The sequence below is a fragment of the Giraffa tippelskirchi genome, chromosome 6, assembly GCF_054371585.1.
Source record: "Giraffa tippelskirchi isolate mGirTip1 chromosome 6, T2T-mGirTip1v1.2.pri, whole genome shotgun sequence".
Lineage (NCBI taxonomy): Eukaryota > Metazoa > Chordata > Mammalia > Artiodactyla > Giraffidae > Giraffa > Giraffa tippelskirchi.
This window is the reverse complement of record NC_137280.1, coordinates 17,168,225-17,190,110: the sequence shown is the minus strand read 5'-3', so window position 1 is coordinate 17,190,110 and position 21,886 is coordinate 17,168,225. Positions and strand designations below refer to the sequence as shown.

Genomic DNA, 21,886 nt, shown 5'->3' with positions numbered 1-21,886 from the left:
TGAATGCATGTCACTATCTCATTTGTACCCGTGGGATTTTTTTTTTTTCAGAATTTATATGTAAGGTTTCTTTAAATCACATAACATTAAATTCCTTTGGATTTTTTAAATGTTTTTGATGTATTCATTTCCACCTCTGACCTAAGCGAATTCTATGCTTATAAATCCATTGACCAACTTAAAACAATGGAGTTTAATTTTTTTGCACAAAAATACAAGAAAATCTCAGCCATTATGAAACTACAGGGAATGTCACACTGGGTGGATACATACTTTCATTAGCAATCAACAGTTAGTACTTCAAACACTAGAGTTTTTTCCATGGGACTGTAATTTACAGAGGTGACAGAATGAAGATACAGAGAGGTCAATACCATCGAAAGAATTGATGACTCAAGTCTCCAGAGAGAACAGGACATGCCATAGCACTTGGAGCTACTTGGGGATCACTTGATTTTGGTCAGGAGGCAGAGCAGGAGCAAGGGGTGGGGGGGAGGGGAAAGCCTAGGCCAGAGCCCTCGCTGGGGTTTGCGTGGGATTGGCAAGGCAGGGCAGAGGGGACATTTTAGAATTAGCCGGTACAAATGATTCTAGCAGACTTTGGGTGAGAGGAGTGGTCTCTAGTTGCCTGGTTCCTGGCCCTGGGATGTCTTAGGTTGGGGAAATATTGGTTTGGTGTGTAATTTAGATAAGAGAGTGGTTGAGGGTGTTGCAACCAACAGGCATATTCCTAGGCAAGTTGTTACTATCTTTGGGAATTAGTTAGCCCTGGGATGTGCAGTCTCTAGCTGGGGCTAGAAGGCCCTCTAAATATTAAAGCTTCATAATATATATAAAATAAAACATGATTAATACAGTCATGGAAGTTTCAAGCAAATATTTTCCCTTTCATGCTACTTTTTGCTCATCACTTAGTGCTCTCCTATGGTATTTAGAAATTACATTTTCATTTTGTATGTCAATAGCAAGCAGCCTTGCTTTCAAATTTTCATCTGGATGGAATTTGCAGTGATTTTTATGTTGCCTTTCATAAAGAGTTCTTTTAAAAGACCCTGAAGTTCATGTTGAGTCCTTAAGTTCAAAAGCTAGAAGGAGTCTTGGACGTCACTCAGACCAGCTCTTTCATTTTATATCTGGGGAATCAGTCATTAAAAATTCTTCTGAGTCTTAACGTCTTTACTACTATAAAATAAAATTTAGACTATAATTAAACATGTAATTCAAAGCATTAGTAACCATTCTCAGCCAAAAAGTGGTTAAATTTCAGAGCGTAAGTAAACTTTTTTTTCTTGTCTTCTCCAAAGTGATAGTTCAAAGTGGAGACATTACAAAAGAAGTGTCTGCAGATCAATAGAAGTTAGGAAAAAACTACAAAAGTTATTCTTAGGACAGATTTCTCTCTATGGGATCATCCCAACATCACTAGGGCACTCAGCAGACTTCAAACAACATCAAGACCACTGGCCATACCAGGAGAGTTTTACAGCTGAAACTAAAGCAAAGGCCCTCAATCAATAGGTAATGAATCTGTGTCTGGAGAAGGACTCACTCCATTCTTGACTCCTTGTTTTATTTTAGTTTTCCCCCTGAGTAAGAGTAATAATGGAAAGACAGCAGGCCAGGCACATTAAATTTGGATACTCTTCTCTCCTTTGCTCATTCAGCTGTTCTGCCTCATTCAGAGTCTCATGATAAGGATGGCATGCAGAGAACTAGAAAAATGAAGTGGGGCAACCTGGGGCATGTCCTCACCGGGAGAGAAAAGCAGAGACTAACTGCAGGGGATGCCAAGGGTGCTTCACATTCATTTCTTTTTCTGAAGCACTGTGATGACAAACACACTGCCTGAAAGCAAATGTGGATAGAAAAATATTTGAAATAAAAGTCATTTCATTAATAGGGTTTTTGTTTTATCACAGTAATACATGCACACAGTTTAAAAATTCCACTAGTCCTACAAGACTGGTTACGAAAAATAGCACTTCCCTACCTGCCAAATTGTCTTTTCAGCCACAGCTACTTGTAATTCTTTCAGTTGATTCTTTTGGTATTTTTCTCTATATCTCTGAATAGCATTCTTATACTACTATTTCTTGAAAGTTTTTTTTCCCAGTTTTGGGCATTATCTAGGGACTTGAGAATTTCATTCTCTTTCAGCCCATCCCCCTACATGGCCTCACTACACAGAGCTTTCTCATTCCCTCATCTTCCCAGAAAAGTTATATATGCATCAATAGTCGTAACTGTGATTAGATCCATATTTCATTATTATTATTATTATTATATAAGTGCTATTCATAGTACTCTCTCTGATACTTAAGAGGGCTCCTAACAGAGTTTGGAGGGATCACCCAGGCATAGATTCATTCAACAAGTATTTATTGGGTGCCTACAGCGTGCCAGACACTATGTGCAATGCTGGCTACACATGAGGTGAGGGCGGTTGGGGGGATGGGGGTGAAAACAACTCATGGAAAACCTACCCTTATGGTGCAGGTCAGTGGCCCACTCTGTGTGAGGAATGGCAGGAGTCACAATCTAGCTTTTCTACTTCCTAGCTATGTAATCTTGGGTCATTTACTTAACTATTTTGAACCTTAATTACGTAAGAGTTGTTGGCAGGATTAAATGAACCAAAATATGTAAAGCCTGTGTAAAAGTACCTGGTAGATAGTAGGAACTATTGACTATGTAAGTATGAAATCTTTTTATTATTTTAGGAGTCACATGGAAAGGAGATATTTTACGTATATTTTATATATATATATATATATATATATATATATATATATATATATACCCACACATATACACATGTGCCTGTATAGATGTATATACACATATATATTCACAATACATCATACAGTGTAAGTTCTAAGGATGAAATGTACAGGGTATTATGACAGCACTAAACAAGAGGAATCCTCCCTTAGATGGGGGCTCAAGGAAGGAAGCCTTCTCTGAGAACATGACATTTCTGCTGGGAATCACAGAGTGACTAGAAAGTAGACAGAGCACATAGAAGCGTATTAGAAATATCACAAGAGGGTAGAGCAGATCTCAAGTCCCCAAGATCGGAAAGAACTTGGTGGGGTTGAGGAACGGAAAGACCACTGAGGCAGGAGCACAGCAAGAGAGAAGAGTAGCAAAAGCCCAGACACGGTTTTGTGAGCCATGACGAGAGTTCAATTTCATCCCGTGTGCCATGGACAGCCAGTGAAGAGTTTTAAGCACAGAAGTATCATGAGCACTTCATGGCAAATAGATGGGGAAACAATGGAAACAATGACAGATTTTATTTTCTTGGGCTCCAAAATCACTGCAGATGGTGACTGCAGCCACGAAATTAAAAGACACTTGCTCCTTGGAAGAAAAGCTATGACAAACCTAGACAGCGTATGAAAAAGCAGAGACATTACTTTGCTGACAAAGGTCCATCTAGTCAAATCTATGGTTTTTCCAGTAGTCATGTATGGATCTGAGAGCTGGACTATAAAGAAGTCTGAGCACTGAAGAATTGATGTTTTGGAACTGTGATGTTGGAGAAGACTCTTGAGAGTCCCTTGGACTGCAAGGAGATCCAACCAGTCCATCCTAAAGGAGATCAGTCCTGAATATTCATTGGAAGGACTGATGCTGAAGCTGAAACTCCAAAACTTTGGCCACCTGATGCGAAGAGCTGACTCACTTGAAAAGACCCTGATGCTGGAAAGATTGAGGGCAAAGAGAAGGGGTGACAGAGGATGAGATGGTTGGATGGCATCACCGACTCAATGGACATGAGTTTGAGCAAGCTCCAGGAAAAGGTGAAGGACAGGGAAGCCTGCTGTGCTGCAGCCCCTGGGGTCGCAACGAATCGGACATGACTGAACAACAAATCCTGAGCAGATCTTTATTTTAGAAAGATCATTCTGATTCCATAGAAGTGATTGTATTAAAGGGGAGCTGGAGGAGATTTCTTGGCAGTCCAGTGCTTAGGACTCAGCGCTTTCACCACTGTGGGCCTGGGTTCAATCCCTGGTCAGGGAAGTAAGATCCCACAAGCCACCTAGCGCGGCCTTTAAACAAACAAACAAACAAAAATGGGGGGGCGGATTGTAGTTGGAGAAGTTCTCAGTTTCCTGGTAGGTTCATGCCCCAGACAAACCAGATGAAGGATGGTGATCTGAATTAGAATAGTGGCAGTGCAGGCAGTGAACAGTGGACAGAGTCAGTGTATATTACGTAGTAAGAGCAACATGACTTGGTGACAGATTGGAAGTGAGGGCTCAGGGACTGAGAAGTATCAACACTAAAAATGAGGCTTTCGAAATGATTATCCCAGTGGATGGCAATGCCTTTAATTGAGGTAGAATAGATAGAAGATTTAGGCATGGCAATGGAAAGAATACTGGACTTTATGCTCTTTATTATTCTAAAGCTAGTGGATTTTCAACATATAACAGCTTTACTGAGATATAATTCACCTACAAACCACTCAAAGTGTACAATCCAATGGTTTTCAGTATATTTACAGAGGTGTGTAGTCATCATCATCTAATGTTCCAAGGATTCAGTGCTATTACTGCCATGGCCTGACTTCAATCTCTGGCTAGGGAACTGAGATCCTGCTTCAAACCACTGCAGATTGAGGCCACCCGAGATCACTAACCACTGGACTGCCAGGGAATTTTCAGTCATAGCCATTTTAGTAAGTGTGAAGTACTATCTCAGTGTTTTGATTTGCACTTCCCTGATGACTAATGATGCAAAGCATCTTTTCTTATACATATTGGCCATTTGTTTATCTTCTCTAAGGAAATACTTAATCTGTTCTGTTGCTCATCTTTTAACTGGGTTATGTCTTTTGTCATCAGTGCTTTAAGTGTCATATCTAAGAAGGTTTTGCTTTCCCAAGATCATGCAGACTTACTCCGATATATTTCGCTATGGATTTTAGAGTTTTAGCATACACAGTTGGGTTTGTGATCCATTTTGTATATGGAACAAGGCAGTGAAACCATGCACCTATGACTGGGATTTGAACTCATGGTCTTTTTTTTTTTTTTTCTTTTTTCCCATCTTTTATTTTTTATTATTTTTTTTTAATCATGGTCTTTTATACTAAGATCACACACCTGGTTTCAGGACTTGAAGCTCAGGTCTCATTGCAGAAAGAATTCAGTGAGAGACACATGATAGGTAAGAAGGGGATTTATTTAGAGAGAAATGCACTCCACAGAGTGTAGACCATCCCAGAAGACAGCAGCCTCAAAATACGATGTGGTTAGTTTTTATGGGCTGGGTTATTTCAAAGGTTAATGAGTGGGAGGATTATCCCAATTATTTTGAGGAAGGGGTGTGGATTTCCAGGAATTGAGCCACTACTCAGTTTTGGCTTTTGATGGTTGGCCTCAGAACAGCTGAAGTGACTTAGACACATGCACCAGATATGTAGGTTTTACAAACATGAAGAAATTTTGCTACACCTATGTGCTAGATATCCTATGTGATATCTATGTGATATGTGATAGATATCCTATGTGCTAAGCATCTTCAGTCATGTCTGACTCTTTGCAACTCTATGGACTATAACCCACCAGGCTACTCTGTTCATGGGATTCTCCAGGCAAGAATACTGGAGTGGGTTGCCATGCTCTACTCCAGGGAACTTCCCGAGCCAGGGATCAAGCCCACATCTCTTATGTCTCCTGCATTGGCAGGTGGGTTCTTTAACCACTAGCATTACCTGGGAAGCCCAACGTACCCTACAATGTAACTCAACTCTGACACTATCTGTTTGTTGTTCAGTAACTCAGTTGTGTCTGACTCTTTGCGACCACATGGACTGCAACACACCAGGCTTCCTTGTCCTTTACCGTCTCCCGGAGTTTTCTCAGATTCATGTCCATTAAGCTGATGATGACATCCAATCATTTCATCCTCAGCCTACTGAAAAGCAGAGATGTCACTTTGGCAACAAAGGTCCGTATAGTCAAAGCTATGGTTTTTCTGATAGTCACATACAGATGTGAGAGTTGGACCATAAAGGAGGTTGAGCCCCGAAGGATTGATGCTTTCAAATTTCGGTGCTGGAAAAGGTTCTTGAGAGTCCCTTGGACTGCAATGAGATCAAACTAGTCAATCCTCAGGAAATCAACCCTGAATATTCATTGGAAGGACTGATGCTGAAGCTGAAACTCCCAATACTTTGGCCACCTGATTCGAAGAGCTGACTCATTGGAAAAGACCCTGATGCTGAGCAAGATTGAGGGCAGAAGGGGATGACAGAGGATGAGATGGTTGGATGGCATCACCGGCTCTATGGCATGAGTTTGAGCAAACTTCAGGAATTAATGAAGAACATGGAAGCCTGGCACGCAGCAGTCCATGGGGGTTGCAGAGAGTCGGATAGGACTCAGAGAAGGAACAACAAAATTAACCAGGTTAATAGTTATTATGGTTATGGTGACTATTAAAAAGCTACATCTTCATATGTCAATAAAAGTCCTTTCAATTCCTACCATGTTTTATATGCTGCTAAGCATTGGGTATGTAGGGGCACAAATGAGCTTACCATTAAATACTAAAGAAATATTGATTTGAACATGTAACTTAAAACTGCAACATGGAAGGGAGGGCGTGAAAAGGCAAGAGGAACTGAAACGAGAATGGAAAGGAAGGACTGAACAACCAGATCCTTGTCTTATGCCACCCAGATGCAATCAGCAGTTAACTCCTCCCTGGCTAAATAATTTTGTGATTATATATATCCCAGTCCAGGTAACTTGCGTTGTATTTATGTTCAACTAACATTTTCCTGCGCACGGACAAATTTGGGAGAGCGGAGGCTATCGGCAAAGTGGGAACGTCAAATGCAAGAGCCTTTTTTGTTGTTGTATCTGTAGTTCTAACTAGAAACCAATGTGTTTTGGGGGGTGCGGAGGGTGAGGGGAAAAAAAGCCAACGTCTAACATGCCTTTTCCAGATAAACTTTAATAATCGTTACAATCGCCATCGCTCTTGATTCAGATATTAGAAATTACCAGTTGCGGCCTGTAAATCAAGACTTACCGCACACACCCCCCCCAACAAATCATCTCAACCATTCTCTTAAATGTTAACAACTCAGTATATTGTTAAGTAGTCAGCCTGAAACAGTCAGGGAGGTCTAGCCGGCAGTTCTTAGTGAGACAGTCAGGCGTAAATCGTGAACTCACTAAAACCCTCAGATTGGTCAAACAACCGGGGTTTCCGTGGGAACGAGGTAAAAGGCAGCTGGTGAGAGAACAAAGGCTGCGCGTCCCAGGCAAGGGCCTCCCGGCCCGCTGGCCTCACTGGGGCGGCGGTGCGCCCGGGTGGCTGGCTCCCGGGTCGGTGACCCACGCCGCCGCGGTGCTGGCGCGCCTCTCCGGGACCCCCACCCCCACCACGCCTCCACCAGGCCGAGGCACAGGAGAACGCCGCGGAGATTGGAGACTCGTGAGAAGGAAGGCGCGCGGGGGCTGAGGCCAGGCCGCCGCCTGAATGAGTGAGCAAGCAACCGGTGAATCACACTGCAGGCCGTCACCCGACAGGACCAAGATCACGCGGCTCCCAGGCCGGCTGAAGCCGCCTAGAAAGGAACACGCCGGAGGAGAGGGGCGCCGGGGACAGAGCGCGACGTCCCCTGGCGTTCCCGTCTCTGAGAGGCCGCAGTCCCTGCCAGACCCCGCCCCTCGCGCTTATGTAATAGGGGCGCCCTGCCACTGGCCCGCGAGACCGGAAGAGGAGCAGGCGCGCGTGCGGGTGGGGAGGTGGGGAGGCGGGGCGGGAGGCCGGGGCAGGAAGGCGAGTGGGCGGGGGCTGAGCGGAACAGGCGGCGCTGGGGCGACTGGGAGAAGTGCGCGGCGTGCGCGAGCACGAGGCGTAGTGGCCTCCCTCAAGGCAGAGGCGGCGGGCGCGCGCGGCGGCGGCGGCGGCGGCGGCGGCGGGTGCGAGGCGCGGGCTGTTGTGCTGCCGGCTCTCGCCTTTCCCCTCCTTGGCGGGTGGAGGAGGCCGAAGCGGTGCTGGGCGCGCTCCCCTTCCTCTCCCTCCGGCCACCTCCCCCCGCAAGCCCTCTCGCGCTGCGCGGTCTCTCCGACGCAAGACTGTCCCGGCCCGGGTGAGCGGCTGTGGGGGCGGCGCTGACGCCGCAGGACGCCCGGGAGCCGGGGTGGGGGGCCTGCCGGCTGGGTCGGCGGGGTCCGTGAGGGGGCGGGCGGGTCAGCGCGGGTCGCGAGGGGCCGCCGGCCTGCCCCGCCTCCTTAGGGGGCCGCCTAGCTTGCCCTGTCCCGGCGCGGGCCGCGGAAGGAGGGGAAGCTCGGGCGCCCGCCAGGCCCTGCAGGTGGCCGGCTCACAGGCCGGCCGCGGCAGCGACGGAGCGGTAACCTTACCCGCTGGCGGCAGCAGCTGGTCGGTTTCCCTCAGCTGGGGCTCCCGGTGGCCGGGTTTCGGGCAGCGGAAGCCCCCGGGAGGCGTGTCTCGGGCCGGGGTCCGTGAGGAGGGGCCGGTAGGTGGGGGTTTCGGTGGCCGAAAAAGAGGAGGAATTCTCTCCCGGGTGGGAGAGGCCGGTCTGGGAAGGAAGGTGTGCCGGGCTTAACAGCCGGGCTCAGTGAAGTGCTGGGTGAGATAGACCTAACCGCCGGCGCTTTCCTCCTCCCTCCTCTCCGAAAGGGACTTAGTTAATTAAAAACGCCAGTCAAGTTGTTGTTCACTGCCCGGGCCTCTTCGTTTTCAGATACTTAATGGAAAATGATCCTACTTCCTGGATCCAAAATTTTTTTTCTCTTACTCGTTTGTTTTGGTTTTAGGAGGATCTTTGGGGGTAAGGCTTATACTTGGTACCTCCTGTAAGAGCCCCTTATTTTGGAAGAACTCGTTATTCGCTCTACTTACTTCCTTCTTTACAGCCCCCTCGGAAGACCATACAAAATAAAGAGTTAAGCCAGCTTATAGGTGTTCGTAAATGACTTCTTGCCCCACAATTCGCTGCATTTAACCAAGAAGTTATGCTTAGTTACGCTTAAGATTTTGTAGAAAACTCAGTTGGCTTGAGAGCAAGCCCTAAGTTGAGCTGTCCAAAAGCAGGTGGTTTGTTCGTTTGCGTTTCTGCTTTCAGAAAGGAAATCAATGCAAGCGTGTCGCTAGAACTTAGGGGCCTGTCTTACGCATTTAGACTGCTTTCAATTTCCTTTACCTGGTGTTTTCTGTTTTAAAAATAAGAACAGCAACTACAATCTTTTCTTTATTAAAGCTGTTATGATTTTTTTGTTACTTTTATTAGATGACAGTGAGAATGGGAAAATGTATTGTTAATGTTGTATTTTATCAACAATGATAACTGCAAAAGTTGCTTTTTTCAGTTGAAAAAATGCATGAAAATTTTAGCAGAATAGCTAATAACTTCTAGATATCGAAGAAACTTTTAGAATTAGTAGCTTACCATTTTTATATAAGTTTTTTCCCCCAGTGTAAAACAGTTAAGAGGTTACCTACATAATCAGTGTATTAACATACATAGCATACATCATGTGGAAGAGTTCAGATGCATGTGAAGCCTGAAGTATTCTGACTTAAGGTACTGATACTAAGGCATTGAGACACTAAGAATGTTATAAACATTGATATGTCATAAAGATTGAATGCCTGTCATTCAAATAATGCAGAAGTGTCCAAATCTGTTTCCATGGGAATAGGTTTGTAAACTTGCCATAAATATACTTTTTAAAAAAGCATTTCATTTGACTTGGAATTAATAAGGATTTGGTTTTTTTAAAAATAACAAAAATAGAAGTTTAGTCTTCAATGGCTAACGCATCTGATTGTATATACCATTATTTGATGGGAATGGGGTTCTTATATTAGGCTAGCCACCCTGAAAAATTTTGTAATTTGTTGAAATGCTAAGCTGGCTTCCTAGAAAAGGATTGACCTTCCTTTGTATTTTGACTTTTAGGTTCGATGTTTAATGCTAGTTGGAACTTGTCCTATGGGTGTGCTTTATTTATTTATTTTTTTGTTCCCCCTTTTCTTTTTGGGAGAAACTGGGGTGTTTCAGTGACTGTTTTGATTTCTTATCTAGTTAAGGTTCCAGTCAGAACAAGCTAGCACTCTTTCCTGGTGAAGTTAATAGATGTATTGTGTGTTCATGTCCTGAAATGACTTAAAAGTTTAAAATTTAATTGCAGTGCTAGTCAAAACTATCCATAGGGATTCTACTTAAATCCTATTTTAAAGTATTTAAAAACCAGCTCCAACTCATTATAGACCTTTTATGAACAGGTTTAACTTGTCTTAAGTCTTTAATTTTATTGAAAAAATAAAAATTTTTCCCCTAATTTTTAACCCATGTTAATTTCAGATTGCCAGTAGTAAAAAGGGGTATCTTTCATTTTTGTAAAGGTACCCCTAATGTTAATGGATATGAATTTGAGCAAGCTCTGGGAGATGGTGAAGGACCGGGAAGCCTGGCGTGCTGCAGTCCATGGGGTCGCAGAGTCGGACATGACTGAGCAACTGAACAACAACAGCCCTTAATCTTACTTAATAATTTGTCCAGCAGTCATATGAAGACAATTTCTTTTTTTTTTTAAAGAAAGAATAGCACAGTAATTTTATGAAACCTAAGTATTCAAGAGGATTGTTCCCACTGCTCCTGTGAACTTCTTTAGAGGCACTGGATGACAGCTTTTATTTCTCTTAAAGTTATAAGAATCTCAGGTCAAAGGGGAAAGTACTTTTGCAGAATGATCAAGTGATTGAGGAAGGTGCTAAACTGTTCTAGGTAAACTTTTTAAGATTACATACAGGAAAGTGTACGATTCTTAGGTGTTATAGTTTAGTGAAGTTTTACAAGTGAACACACTTGTATAACCATTACCTGTATCAAGACACAGAACATTATCAGCACGCCAAAAATCTCCCTCATGTCCTTTTTTCCCATTGTTATTTCCTGGATTAGTTTTGACGGTTTTAAACTTTATACAACACAGGTTCTTTGTATCTGGCTTCTTCTCCTTTAACACTGAGATATAACCATGTTGTTGCTTGTAATAATAGTTCCTTCCCTTTGAGTGCTGCATAGTAGTCCATTGTAGAAGTCTGCCACACATTATGTATCTACTTTACTATTATTAATAAGTATTTGGGTTCTTTCCAGTTTTGGAAACAGGTGCACTGAGCATTCTTGAACTGTACCTTTTGCTGTACAAAAATGTATTTGCATTTCTTTTGAATATACACCAAGAGTGAAATTGTGAGATTATAGCGTAGGTGACTAGTTTTCTACAGTGGTTGTATCAGTTTATCCTCTAGTAGCATTATGTGAGGATTTGAAAATCCATACATTTTGATTGACTAGTATTTCTATAAAGCAACTGTCCAGTTCTTGGGGTGTTATCATACTAAGATTTCACTCTAATGTCTCAACTTCTGTTTTCAGATATGGCTCGTGGACAGCAGAAGATTCAGTCGCAGCAGAAAAATGCCAAAAAGCAAGCTGGACAGAAGAAGAAACAAGGACATGACCAGAAGGCTGCTGCCAAAGCTGCCTTAATATATACCTGCACTGTCTGTAGGGTAAGGGGAATTGAAAGACATAGCTTCCTACAGCCATACCACCCTGAACGTGCCCAGTCTTATCTGAAAGACATAGCTCTCTCATAGACAGTTCTTTCATTAGAGATTGGTTTGGATAGGTTAAAATTTTGCAAACATAGCAAGATAAATGCTTTACTTGAAATAGGAGATTTGAGAGGTGGTTGTGTTGGGAACCCATCTTCATTCTTCTATTCAATGACTTTATATATGTGTGTGTGTGTGTTTTGTCTGTGCCTTGAGGCACATAAGAATCTTAGTTCCCTGACTAGGTTTTGAATCTACGTCCCCTGTAGTGGAAGCACAGAGTCCTCTAACCACTGAACCACCTCAGCTGCTGCTGCTGCTAAGTCGCTTCAGTCGTGTCCGACTCTGTGCGACTCCATAGACTGCAGCCCACCAGGCTCCTCCGTCGCCGGGATTCTCCAGGCAAGAATACTGGAGTGGGTTGCCATTTCCTTCTCCAAAGCATAAAAGTGAAAGTGAAGTCACTCAGTCGTGTCCGACTCTTTGTGACCGCATGGACTGCAGCCTACCAGGCTCCTCTGTCCGTGGGATTTTCCAGGCAAGAGTACTGGAGTGGGGTGCCATTGCCTTCTCCAAACCGCCTTAGAACTCCCAACAATTATATTTTTGAAATATCTCCTCTGGCCAGATACAGTTCTCTTGGTGTTATTGAGGAGGAATGAACAAAGCAAAAACCCTTTCCTCATGGAGAAAAAAGATGTCTTTTTAACGGCAAATAATACATTTGGAACTTAGTAAGAAAAGTCAGATTTACATTCTTAATTTAGAGTTATGTAAGACACCTCTGGTTATATACTTGGCTTTTTGTTTTTTCCTATGCTAAATTTGTAGTTATGTCTACAAAACTAGAGTATATTCACGTTGAGGGCTTTTACTAGCATTGATGTGTTTTATTAGATTGAAGAATAATCATAACAGCTGCTATTGAGGGCTTACGAGGTGCCAGACACTGAGCCATGTGTTTTACATGTATGTGCCCATTAACCACACAACTCCTCTGTGGCATAAAGTACTTTTATTTTACAGAAGAGTAAATTGAGTCATGGGGAGTTAAATAACTTGTGCTGGGTCACCCAGCTAGTATGTTGGAGAGCTGGGATCTGAACCTTGGAGGTCCACTTCCGGAGCCCACCTTCTGGACCACTATACCACAGTGCCACAAAGAAATTTTTCTTAAATTCCAAGCCAGGGTCTTTTTTTTTTTTTTGTCTGTTTAAGCTCACCGCTCTTTTTTTTTTCTTCTTGATATTATTTTTGACTGCGAGGGGATTTTGTTGCTGCTAGTGGACTTTCTCTAGTTGCGGTAACTGGGGGCTACTCTGCGGGCTTCTCATCATGGTGGCTTTTCTTGTTGGGGAGCACGGGTTCTAGGACACACGGGCTTCAGTAGTTGCAGCACTCAGGCTTAGCAGTTGTGGATTGCGGGCCCTCGCATGTGCATGTTCAGTACTTGAGATTCATGGGCTCTAGAGCTTGGGCTTAGTTGCTCCACAGCATGTGGAATCTTCCCAGACCAGGGATTGAACCTGTGTTCCCTGTATTGGCAGGTGGATTCTTATCCACTGTGTCACCAGGGAAGTCCCCTAAGATCACCACCCTTGAAGTTAATGAATAAAAGTGCCAAAGAAAAAGTGCATGGCGAGGTTGTTCCAGTTACAGCAGACTTTTTTTTTTCTGTATGTCTGGGTAGAATTGGTAGTATGGATGGGAAGTGGCTCAGATGCTCAGTCGTATTTGACTCTTCGCAACCCAATGGACTGTAGCCTGCTAGGCCTCTGTGTCCATGGGATTCTGCAGGCAAGAATACTGGAGAGGGGGTGCCATTTCCTCCATCAGGGGATTTTCCCAACCCAAGGATCAAACCCATGTCTCTTACATCTCCTGCGTTGGCAGGCAGATTCTTGACCACTGTGCCACCTGGGAAGCCTATGGTTGGGAAGGGATGTTGATAAGACTTGATTGATTCCTGGGCTAAAGTTAATCATTTATTGAAGTCATTACTGATGAAAGAATTCCTAACTCCTTAAAAGTTCTCATTAAGAGAAGAAATCTATTACATTAAATAACTTGTTTTTATTGAGCTTTGATATACACAAAATAATGAGATTGAGCAGGCTTCAGATTCTGTTTGGAAAGAGACAAGGTAAAAGTAAATTTCACTAAATTACTAACGAAAAAATACTTTGACCTAAAAATACTAGAATATCTCATATAGAACTCAAAACAACAAAAAATGTTTATTTAATGTTTTATCTAATGTAATGTGCTTAAAGAATAGATAATTGAATGTGCTTGTCTAGGTAAGTCAGTATAGTGTAGTATTTGAGGTCTGAAGTACCTAGTACTAAGTTAAACAAAGGTACTGGACAAATTAAACTGAACGTTTTAGTTTCCTTAGCACATAAAATGAGGATAGTAGAAACTGATTTAAGATGACTGGAAGATTGTGAAAAGTTTGGTAACAGTGCTTAACATAATATATCCAGTAAATGTTATCTGTTGTTTGCTGTTAATCAGGTAATATTTTATGTGATCCGTCCCTTTTTAATATGTGACATGTGGGATATGCTATGAATTTTTTTGCTACAAAGTCCTTTTTCATCTGTCAGCCAGTAAGTTAAAGGAATTGAAAAGTGTTTTGCAGTAGTTGTTGATCATGAGCAGGCTTAGGATTTTAAAAGCACACTTTTATTTCATGAATCGAATCTAACTCTTCTTTTTTGCACAATTGTTAAAATTAGACACAAATGCCAGACCCTAAGACCTTCAAGCAGCACTTTGAGAGCAAGCATCCTAAGACTCCACTTCCTCCAGAATTAGCTGATGTTCAGGCGTAAAGTTGTTTACAGGTAATTGAAATTTTCTTTTGTTAATGTCAGGTGGTATACAAGAGCAGAATTATCTTCTGTAATTGTAAAATTGATTTTTTTTTTTAAAATAAATTTATTTATTTTAGTTGGGGGCTAATTACTTTACAATATTGTAATAGTTTTTGCCATACGTTGACATGAATCAGCCATGGGTTTACATGTGTTCCCCTTCCTGGACCCGTAAAATTGATTTTTATCTTCTAGCTGAGACTTAATTACTGCCCTCTTTTAAGTTAACATTTAACTTTACAATTGTTAGAAGTCCATTTCCCCAGACGATATCCTTTTAATGCCTTTGAAACATCCAAGTTTTTACCACTGTAGCCAAAAATGGGATGAGGTGATGCTGGCCAACTCTGGTCCAAGAATGAAAGAGTTTTCAGCTTAAAGAAAATAACTATTATAAAGGTATTTGAGGCTCTTGCTCCCAGAAATGATGCAGATCATAGTCTGTGAGTGCTTTTTTGTTGGTATTTGACTTAGAGTGCTTAGCAGAGTACATTAAAATATAAGGTAGGATGTAGGCATTCACTATAAACTGGACAGTCACTTGAAAAGAATCAGTTTGTACTTTCTGTGTGGTTGGATTTTTTTCCTAAATGGTGGTGATGGTATATGTATGAGAATTATTTCTTTTTATATTCATCAAAGATCTGTTTATAAAACTTAGTTGACAGATCTATCAGGCCGACTTCATAGCTTAGGCATGTTGTGCTTTTTTTTAAAGACACTTGAAATACATATAAATCATGTTTATGTAATGCTTGCATTCACGGAACATCTTATGTTTTGTAGGTGAATATGTGACACCTTTGACTCTTCTACTGTCTCAGACCTTAGGTAACAAACCTGCAGCTGCTTTTCTAACAAACTGTTGATCAGCAAAAATAAAGGGGCTACAGAAACACTCATTTTTATGCTGTTCCCTTTTGGGCTTCATGCAAAGACAATTCTGTGTAAATGTACAGTTGACTCTGATTTGGAAATCTGAAAATCAGTCCATCCTTGTTATAAAAAATTTTTTTACAATTGTAATTATATTGATGTTCATATTGTGTAAAATAACTCATTTAATAAAGTAGTACTTTGATTTTACAACATCACAGGATAAATGGTTTTAGAAATTCTGTTCTTTCTACATTATTTGCCGTATAAAAATCTAATGAATTCATCAGCTGAAATTGCAAGCGCAGTTCTTAGGTCCTTTTCTCATTTCAGGGGCAGGTTCATAGTTAAACCAGAGCAGACTCATTCATTAATTTGTGCACAGGATTTTATTGGCAATTGCTAACCTAGGTGAAAATAACTTACCTGCTGCCTTAGTATATTGCAGTCGTGTCATTTTTTTCTCTTCCCGTGATTGAGGTTGGACTATTTCAGCTTGCTGTGTGACCTGGCTATGCCTGCCAGCCAGGTATAGCTTGTAGATAACTGATATATTCTTCAGATTGGTTGGATTGTCAGTGAGCGCTTCTGAAAAATTATGTTCTAAAATATATGCCACAATGAAATAAGCAGCCTGTTGTGTAATATAAAATATGCTGGAACGTATGTGAACTGGTAAAGCGCTATCTTTTATAAATTATACTTGATTCTTTGAAAATTGTTTAAGTTCTTTGATTTGAAATTGAAGTTCGTAATTTTGGAAGGGGTTTTTGGAAGTTACTAACAATTTGGCCAATTTATGAATGGATTTTGCAGTAACGGAAGGATTGGAATGACTTGTGGCTGGGTTAATTCCCAGAACTGTCTTCTTTCCTTTTTAAGTGAATGGTTGATTTTAGAAGTTTACTTTGTGCTGGTTCCTAAAATCAAAGACTGTGTATAGTATGACTTCCATGTGAACTAGAAAAGTATTAAAATAGGCCAATATCCACATTTTTTTTGACTCTTAAGGATGGGGAAGTGGGTTGGTAGCGATGAATGCGGTAAATCCTACCCAATTAAAAAAGACTAATTTTAGATTCCTTCTAATTTGCTTTTGCCAACTGTTAATACTAACTAAAACCACTGTAACTCAGTTTAAATTTTAAAGTTGATTTAATAGGAAGAACATGCAAATATTTACTGGTTTTGCTTAGAGCCGCAAATCTGATCCTGTGGGTTGATTACAAAATGCATTCCCTCTTTCTGCTGTAACTCATCACTGCATTTGTTTTGTAGCTGTGCATTTTCTGCCCACCTTGTTTGTCTTCAGTTTAAGTTTAAAATTAGATATTTCCAAGGAAAAGCTTCATTGGTGATAGTTTCTTAGCAACTCCTATTCTTATACTCTTACTTTAAAATAGTCATTTTTTCCATGTACTTAATTTCCTCAGTTTCAGATTTATTATCTGTTAATTCCAAATATATTGGTTACCAGAACATTAGAATTTGCCTAATTGCTTACAGTGGGTATTACAGAAGTTATGGTTAAATTATAATTTAAAAGTTTTTAAAAGTGCTTTGAGCATATGTATGTTTATGTTAGTAACAGATCATTTACAAACCTTTTATAAGTTTTGGGTTTTTTTTTTATTTGCTTTATTGACTGTAATTCAGAATAAAAGCTTTATGTTCTTGTGTTTAACCCTTTTTTGTAAGCAGCTGAAGACACCGTATTTAACTAGATATCAGTGATAGGGAAATGGCTCCATTGATGTTGAATAAGACATACTTCATGTTAGGATTATTAGTACAGTCCCCTTTTTTTGTGTTTGGCTTAAATCTACTAGAAGGGGGAGATTTTAAACATCTTCATTATTTAATTTGAAGATTCTTTAACAGATGACAGCTTAGTTCGTTATAAAACTGTTATCGTGTTTTCGAAGACTTGATAAAATACACAGAATTGCTCCTATTGTATTCTGTATTACCATTAGTTGCCAAAAGGAGTGGGGTTAAGATTAAACTTGTTTCCATTCTCTTTCTTATGGATCTGCATCCCCATGTTTAACTGACACACTGGGGGCTCAGTTGTGTGCTGTAATGTCTTATTAAAGAAAATATTAAAGAAAACTAGTCTAATTTCTTCTACATTTTAGGAGGTTTTTATATTGCCTCTTCCCAGTTTAAAATTTTTTTTTTTCAATTCAGAATTGTCTCTTGAGTGTAGAATTGGTAGTTCTAAGGGTGACAGGAAATTTCTTTCGTTTCTCAGTGTTTTCCCTTTATGTATTTTGGATCTCTAGGATACTTAAGAAGAAAAGGAAAAAAACCTTGCTTAGAACCTTGCTATAATGAATTAGTGGAGGAAATAATCGACTATTAATATAAAAATAATACTAAAACAAAAAATGCTTAGATCAGTTAATTAAATTGGATAAGTCCTTAAAGACGTAGACTCAGATTTGAGATAACACTTTTTGTTTTATATTAAGCTACTGTATAGCTGATTAATCACATCATAATTAAAACCTGAGATGTATGTAGCATGACTAAGGTAGACCTAACCAGCATTACTATTTTACCCCTCCAAAACCTTTGTTTTTCATTTTTTAAGTATGTGGATTGTACTGTACCTGTTTTAAAATGTGCTTAATATAGAGGCTTTTTTCTATGATACAGTGACCCACCACAGTCCAAACTATAGCTGAAATACCATATTTAAACCTCTGTTTCTACATTAATTCATTTGTGCTAGAATTTTCATTTGGGGGGCAGTTTTTGGTATGGTTTAGTTTTGGTCAGAGAATATACTTTTTAGAGTGTATCACAGTGAGGATCAACACTAGGGGGTTGTATTTACTGTGACTTTACATTCTGAGATCTGTCAAGCTAGCTTAATTTTTATCTGTTAAAGTTTCAGAAAACTCTTTACTCCCAGTGTAAAGATTTAATAAAACATCTATCTATTTGGCTGAGAAAATAGATGTTTTATTAATGAAATTACAACTTGTCTTTATTAATTGTGGATTACCATATTAAACTGAAAATTAAATGTCTTCTATTTTAAATGTTCTTTGGCTACGCTGTTTACTAAGTTACTATCTTTTGGGAGTTTTTTAACCATTGTTTAGCTCCAATTTTTTGTATATAATACAGCTCCAAATTTAAAATCTACTCATAGACAAACTTCAGTCATTTATTTATATCCATAAGGGTATATCTGTATTGTGAATTAATTCTGTTAAAATCGTATTCCTTTCTAGTCATTTTTTAATTTATACGGTATCATTGTTTCTTACATATTATATTCATACATATTAATAATAACAGCTTAGGGTTTGGTAGACAGAAGTATTTCACTTTATCACCACTTGTGTTGTAAAATTCAGAATGGGAACTGCATTTTGGATTCTAATTAATTAAAATTTTAATTAGGAAATAGGCCATCATAGTATTTCCTCTAACAATGTTAAGTGTTTCTCAAAATGAGATCTATAGCTAAGGTGACCATCTCTGGTTTGCCAAAGACACCATTGTGGCTTAAATCTTGATTGAATATTAATTGATATTTAATATCAAAGTAATATCATATGTAATCTACTTCAAAATCTCAATATTGCCTCCTTCACTCATATCAGTTTATAAGGTCACTGTAAGACAACTGAAGTACTTTTTTTGGCCATGCCCCTACAGCTTGTGGCATCTTGGTTACCTGACCAGGCATTGAACCTGGGCCCACAGCAGTGAAAGCACTGAGTCCTAACCACTGGACCACCAGGGAATTCCCTGAAGTGCTTCTTGTAAATGTTAACTTTATTTTATTTTTTAAATGACTGTGGTACCCAGAAATTCTTACTTATTAAATGGGAATGTGGGATACTGGCAAGGTTTGTCTTTCAAAGGCCTTGAATCTATTTTATTTAATTATTTTAATATATCCTACTGAGACTTAAATATCAGGTAAAATTAACTAGCTTTTAAAACTCCGAAATGCCTTTATTCACAGACATTCATATAAACTTTATATTGTTTGTACCGTGTTATTTAGACTTTTGACTCCTGCTCATCCTTTTATTCAAAGGACTTAGGGGAAATGGCCAAATGGGTTAAGAGGTACTGCCTGTTGGTATAGAACACTTGTACTGAGGAAGGAAGGGAAGTCTGTAGCACTGGCTGCAAGTCAGACATCCTCTGGGCTAACAATATTGAAAACTTCTTATTTTGATATAGGATGCTTCCACATGTTATTTGATCTGGATCTCTGAATTTTTTTTTTTCTTTGTAGTAAAGAAGGTTTATTCAGGGAAGAAACACTCCATACACAAAATGTGGGCCATCTTGGAAGATAGGAGAGGCGAGAGCAGCCTCTGAAATTTTTTATAAACTCTTAATTTGGGGCTACTTTAGAAGTTATAAAGGTAGTACTAGAAAGTTCTATCCCTTCACCTAATTTCACTTTACCCTAATATTATAATCTTACATTCTTTTCTCTGTCAGAACTAAGAAACCATCACTGGTATGTTACCAGCTGCAGTTTATCTGTAATATCCTTTTTGTGTTCCAAGATCCAGTCCAGAATACCACATTGTATTTAGTTATTTCGTCTTGGTCTCTTGTGGCCTGTGATTCCTTCTCAGTCTTTGCCGTATTCTTTATGACCTTCACAGTTTTGAGGTGCATGCAGGTATGTTGTAGAATGTCTCTCCGATTGAATTTGTCTTTTCTCATGGTTACTTTGGGGTAATAGGTGTTTGGGAAGAAAACCGCAGAGGTGAAGTTCCCTTCACCTATCATCTCGGAGATGAATGATCCCCACATGGCATCCCTAGTGATGTTAACCTCTGTCCCTTGGTTAAGGTGCTGTGGGTCAGGTTTCTCCACTGGAAAATCACTATTTTTTTCTTTCCATATGCTGTCTTTTTTTTTTTTTTTTTTTTGCCAAATTAAGAATTTATTTTGCTTCCAAAGCTTATTTCTTAGAACACCACTCAAAGGATTCGTATAAAGCATACTACATGTATACATTTATCTTATTTGCAGGAATAACAAGGTTTGCAGCAGACAGGGCTAGACAATCCCAGGCAAAAGTAGATGGAAACCACTTCTCTTCTACACGCTCCTGGTTCTCTTAACCACCAACTCTGTACAAGCAACCATTTCTTGCTCTAGTTATCTGACAGAGATAGTCCTAGATGATGCTGTGGGAGCTGGGGCTAGACATGAGGGTTTCCACTTTCATGAGGGTTTCCATCCATATGCTGTCTTTTTTAAGAACTGGGATGTCCAGCCCTTACTCAAGGGGAGTGGGGATTTAGCTCCACCTGCTGGAGGGGAAAATATGTACATTATTTGCAATTCTTCTATAAGGAGGATTTGTTCTCCACATTTGTTTGTTCAGTCATTTATTTATATCCATATGGACTCAGTACTCTTTTAGTTTGTTATTCATATTATTCTGGCTTTGGCCATCGGGAGCTCTTTCACATTGTCTCACATGTCCCTTTGATATGCCCCGTTCCTTTTTGAGCACTTCCTTGTTACTGTGGGAAGCTCCCGGCTAACTTGTGTGTTCCCTGCGCCAGCCCTGGAAGGAACTATTTCTCCAAAGAGACCTGATTTCTTTTATTGGAGAATGGTATTTAGAAACCAAGATCTGGGCACTGGGTATGAGGGGTTTTGTTTTTATTTATGAAATGTGGAACTGTTTTCTACCATTAATATTATCTGTGGGTTGTGGGGAAGAAAAGTATTGTTCTCCTAGATCTTTAGGCAGTGGACTGTGAATGAGTAGTTTTCACAACTGCACAGCATTACTGAAGCGTGCTCTTTAAAGAATTTTTGTCATTTTAATTTTTTGTTTCTTAAAGCATTCTGTTAAATTTGTTGAGAATAATATATGTGAAGTTGTTTTATAAACTGTAAAGTCTTACTCAGTCATGTCCAACTCTTTGTTACCCCATGGACTGTAGCCCTTGAGGCTCCTCTGTCCATGGGATTTTCCAGGCAAGAATACTGTAGTGGGTTGCCATTCCCTTCTCCGTATAAATTGTAAAGCATTATATAGAAGTGATGAATTATTATAGAAAATGTAACAGTTCCCTAATCTTTAGAAATTAAAATTCATTTTAAGGGATATCATATTTATATAATTTTAGGCTAATGCTTTGCATGTCTTAGAGACAGTAATATCTACAGGAATATATAGGAAGGAGATGGTGTGTGGGTTGCAGAGGTTGGTCTGTGCTGGGGAGGAGGAGTGAATGGGGGAAGCAAAGTGAGGGTGGCTAAGTGAGCTCAGGCAAGTACATAAAGTTTCTTTGACAGAAAGTGAGTAGGCAACCAGAGCACAAGGCTTGTGAATGAGAGCCTTTGAATCCACGGCTCAGAGTGGGGAGCAGGCATTCGAAGGGGAGCAGATTGTGTGATACACATACCCTGCAGTGAATAGTTCATTTTACTCCCAACACCACGGGGGCCCTTTCAGGGTTTGGGGACAGGGAGGTGACATGTTACTAGGATTAATATTC

The 21,886-nt window shown here is 40.2% G+C and overlaps 1 protein-coding gene and 1 non-coding gene across 9 annotated transcripts in view; one reads left to right on the top strand and one right to left on the bottom strand.

Annotated features, from left to right (window-relative positions):
* The first annotated feature begins 7,318 nt into the window (after nt 1-7,318).
* Nucleotides 7,319-21,886, top strand: part of ZNF706 (zinc finger protein 706) — a 47,712-nt gene continuing 33,144 nt past the window's right edge. For 2 of the 8 annotated variants that reach the window (XR_014057461.1, XM_081503467.1), the window contains exons 1-3: nt 7,888-8,122; nt 11,441-11,577; nt 14,364-14,471. Coding sequence is in view for 7 of the 8 variants with exons in the window: in XM_081503467.1 (XP_081359593.1) it covers nt 11,443-11,577; nt 14,364-14,459 (231 nt within the window). In the remaining variant the exon portion in view is untranslated. Of the gene's footprint in view, nt 7,511-7,731; nt 7,756-7,887; nt 9,578-10,401; nt 10,784-11,440; nt 11,578-14,363; nt 14,472-15,287; nt 15,605-21,886 lie in introns of those variants that run through there. The other 6 variants (XM_081503469.1, XM_081503471.1, XM_081503468.1 and 3 more) reach the window with 6 other exon arrangements.
* TRNAE-UUC (transfer RNA glutamic acid (anticodon UUC)) lies at nt 19,068-19,140 on the bottom strand. The gene has a single exon. It is a non-coding gene; the product is annotated as a tRNA-Glu (tRNA).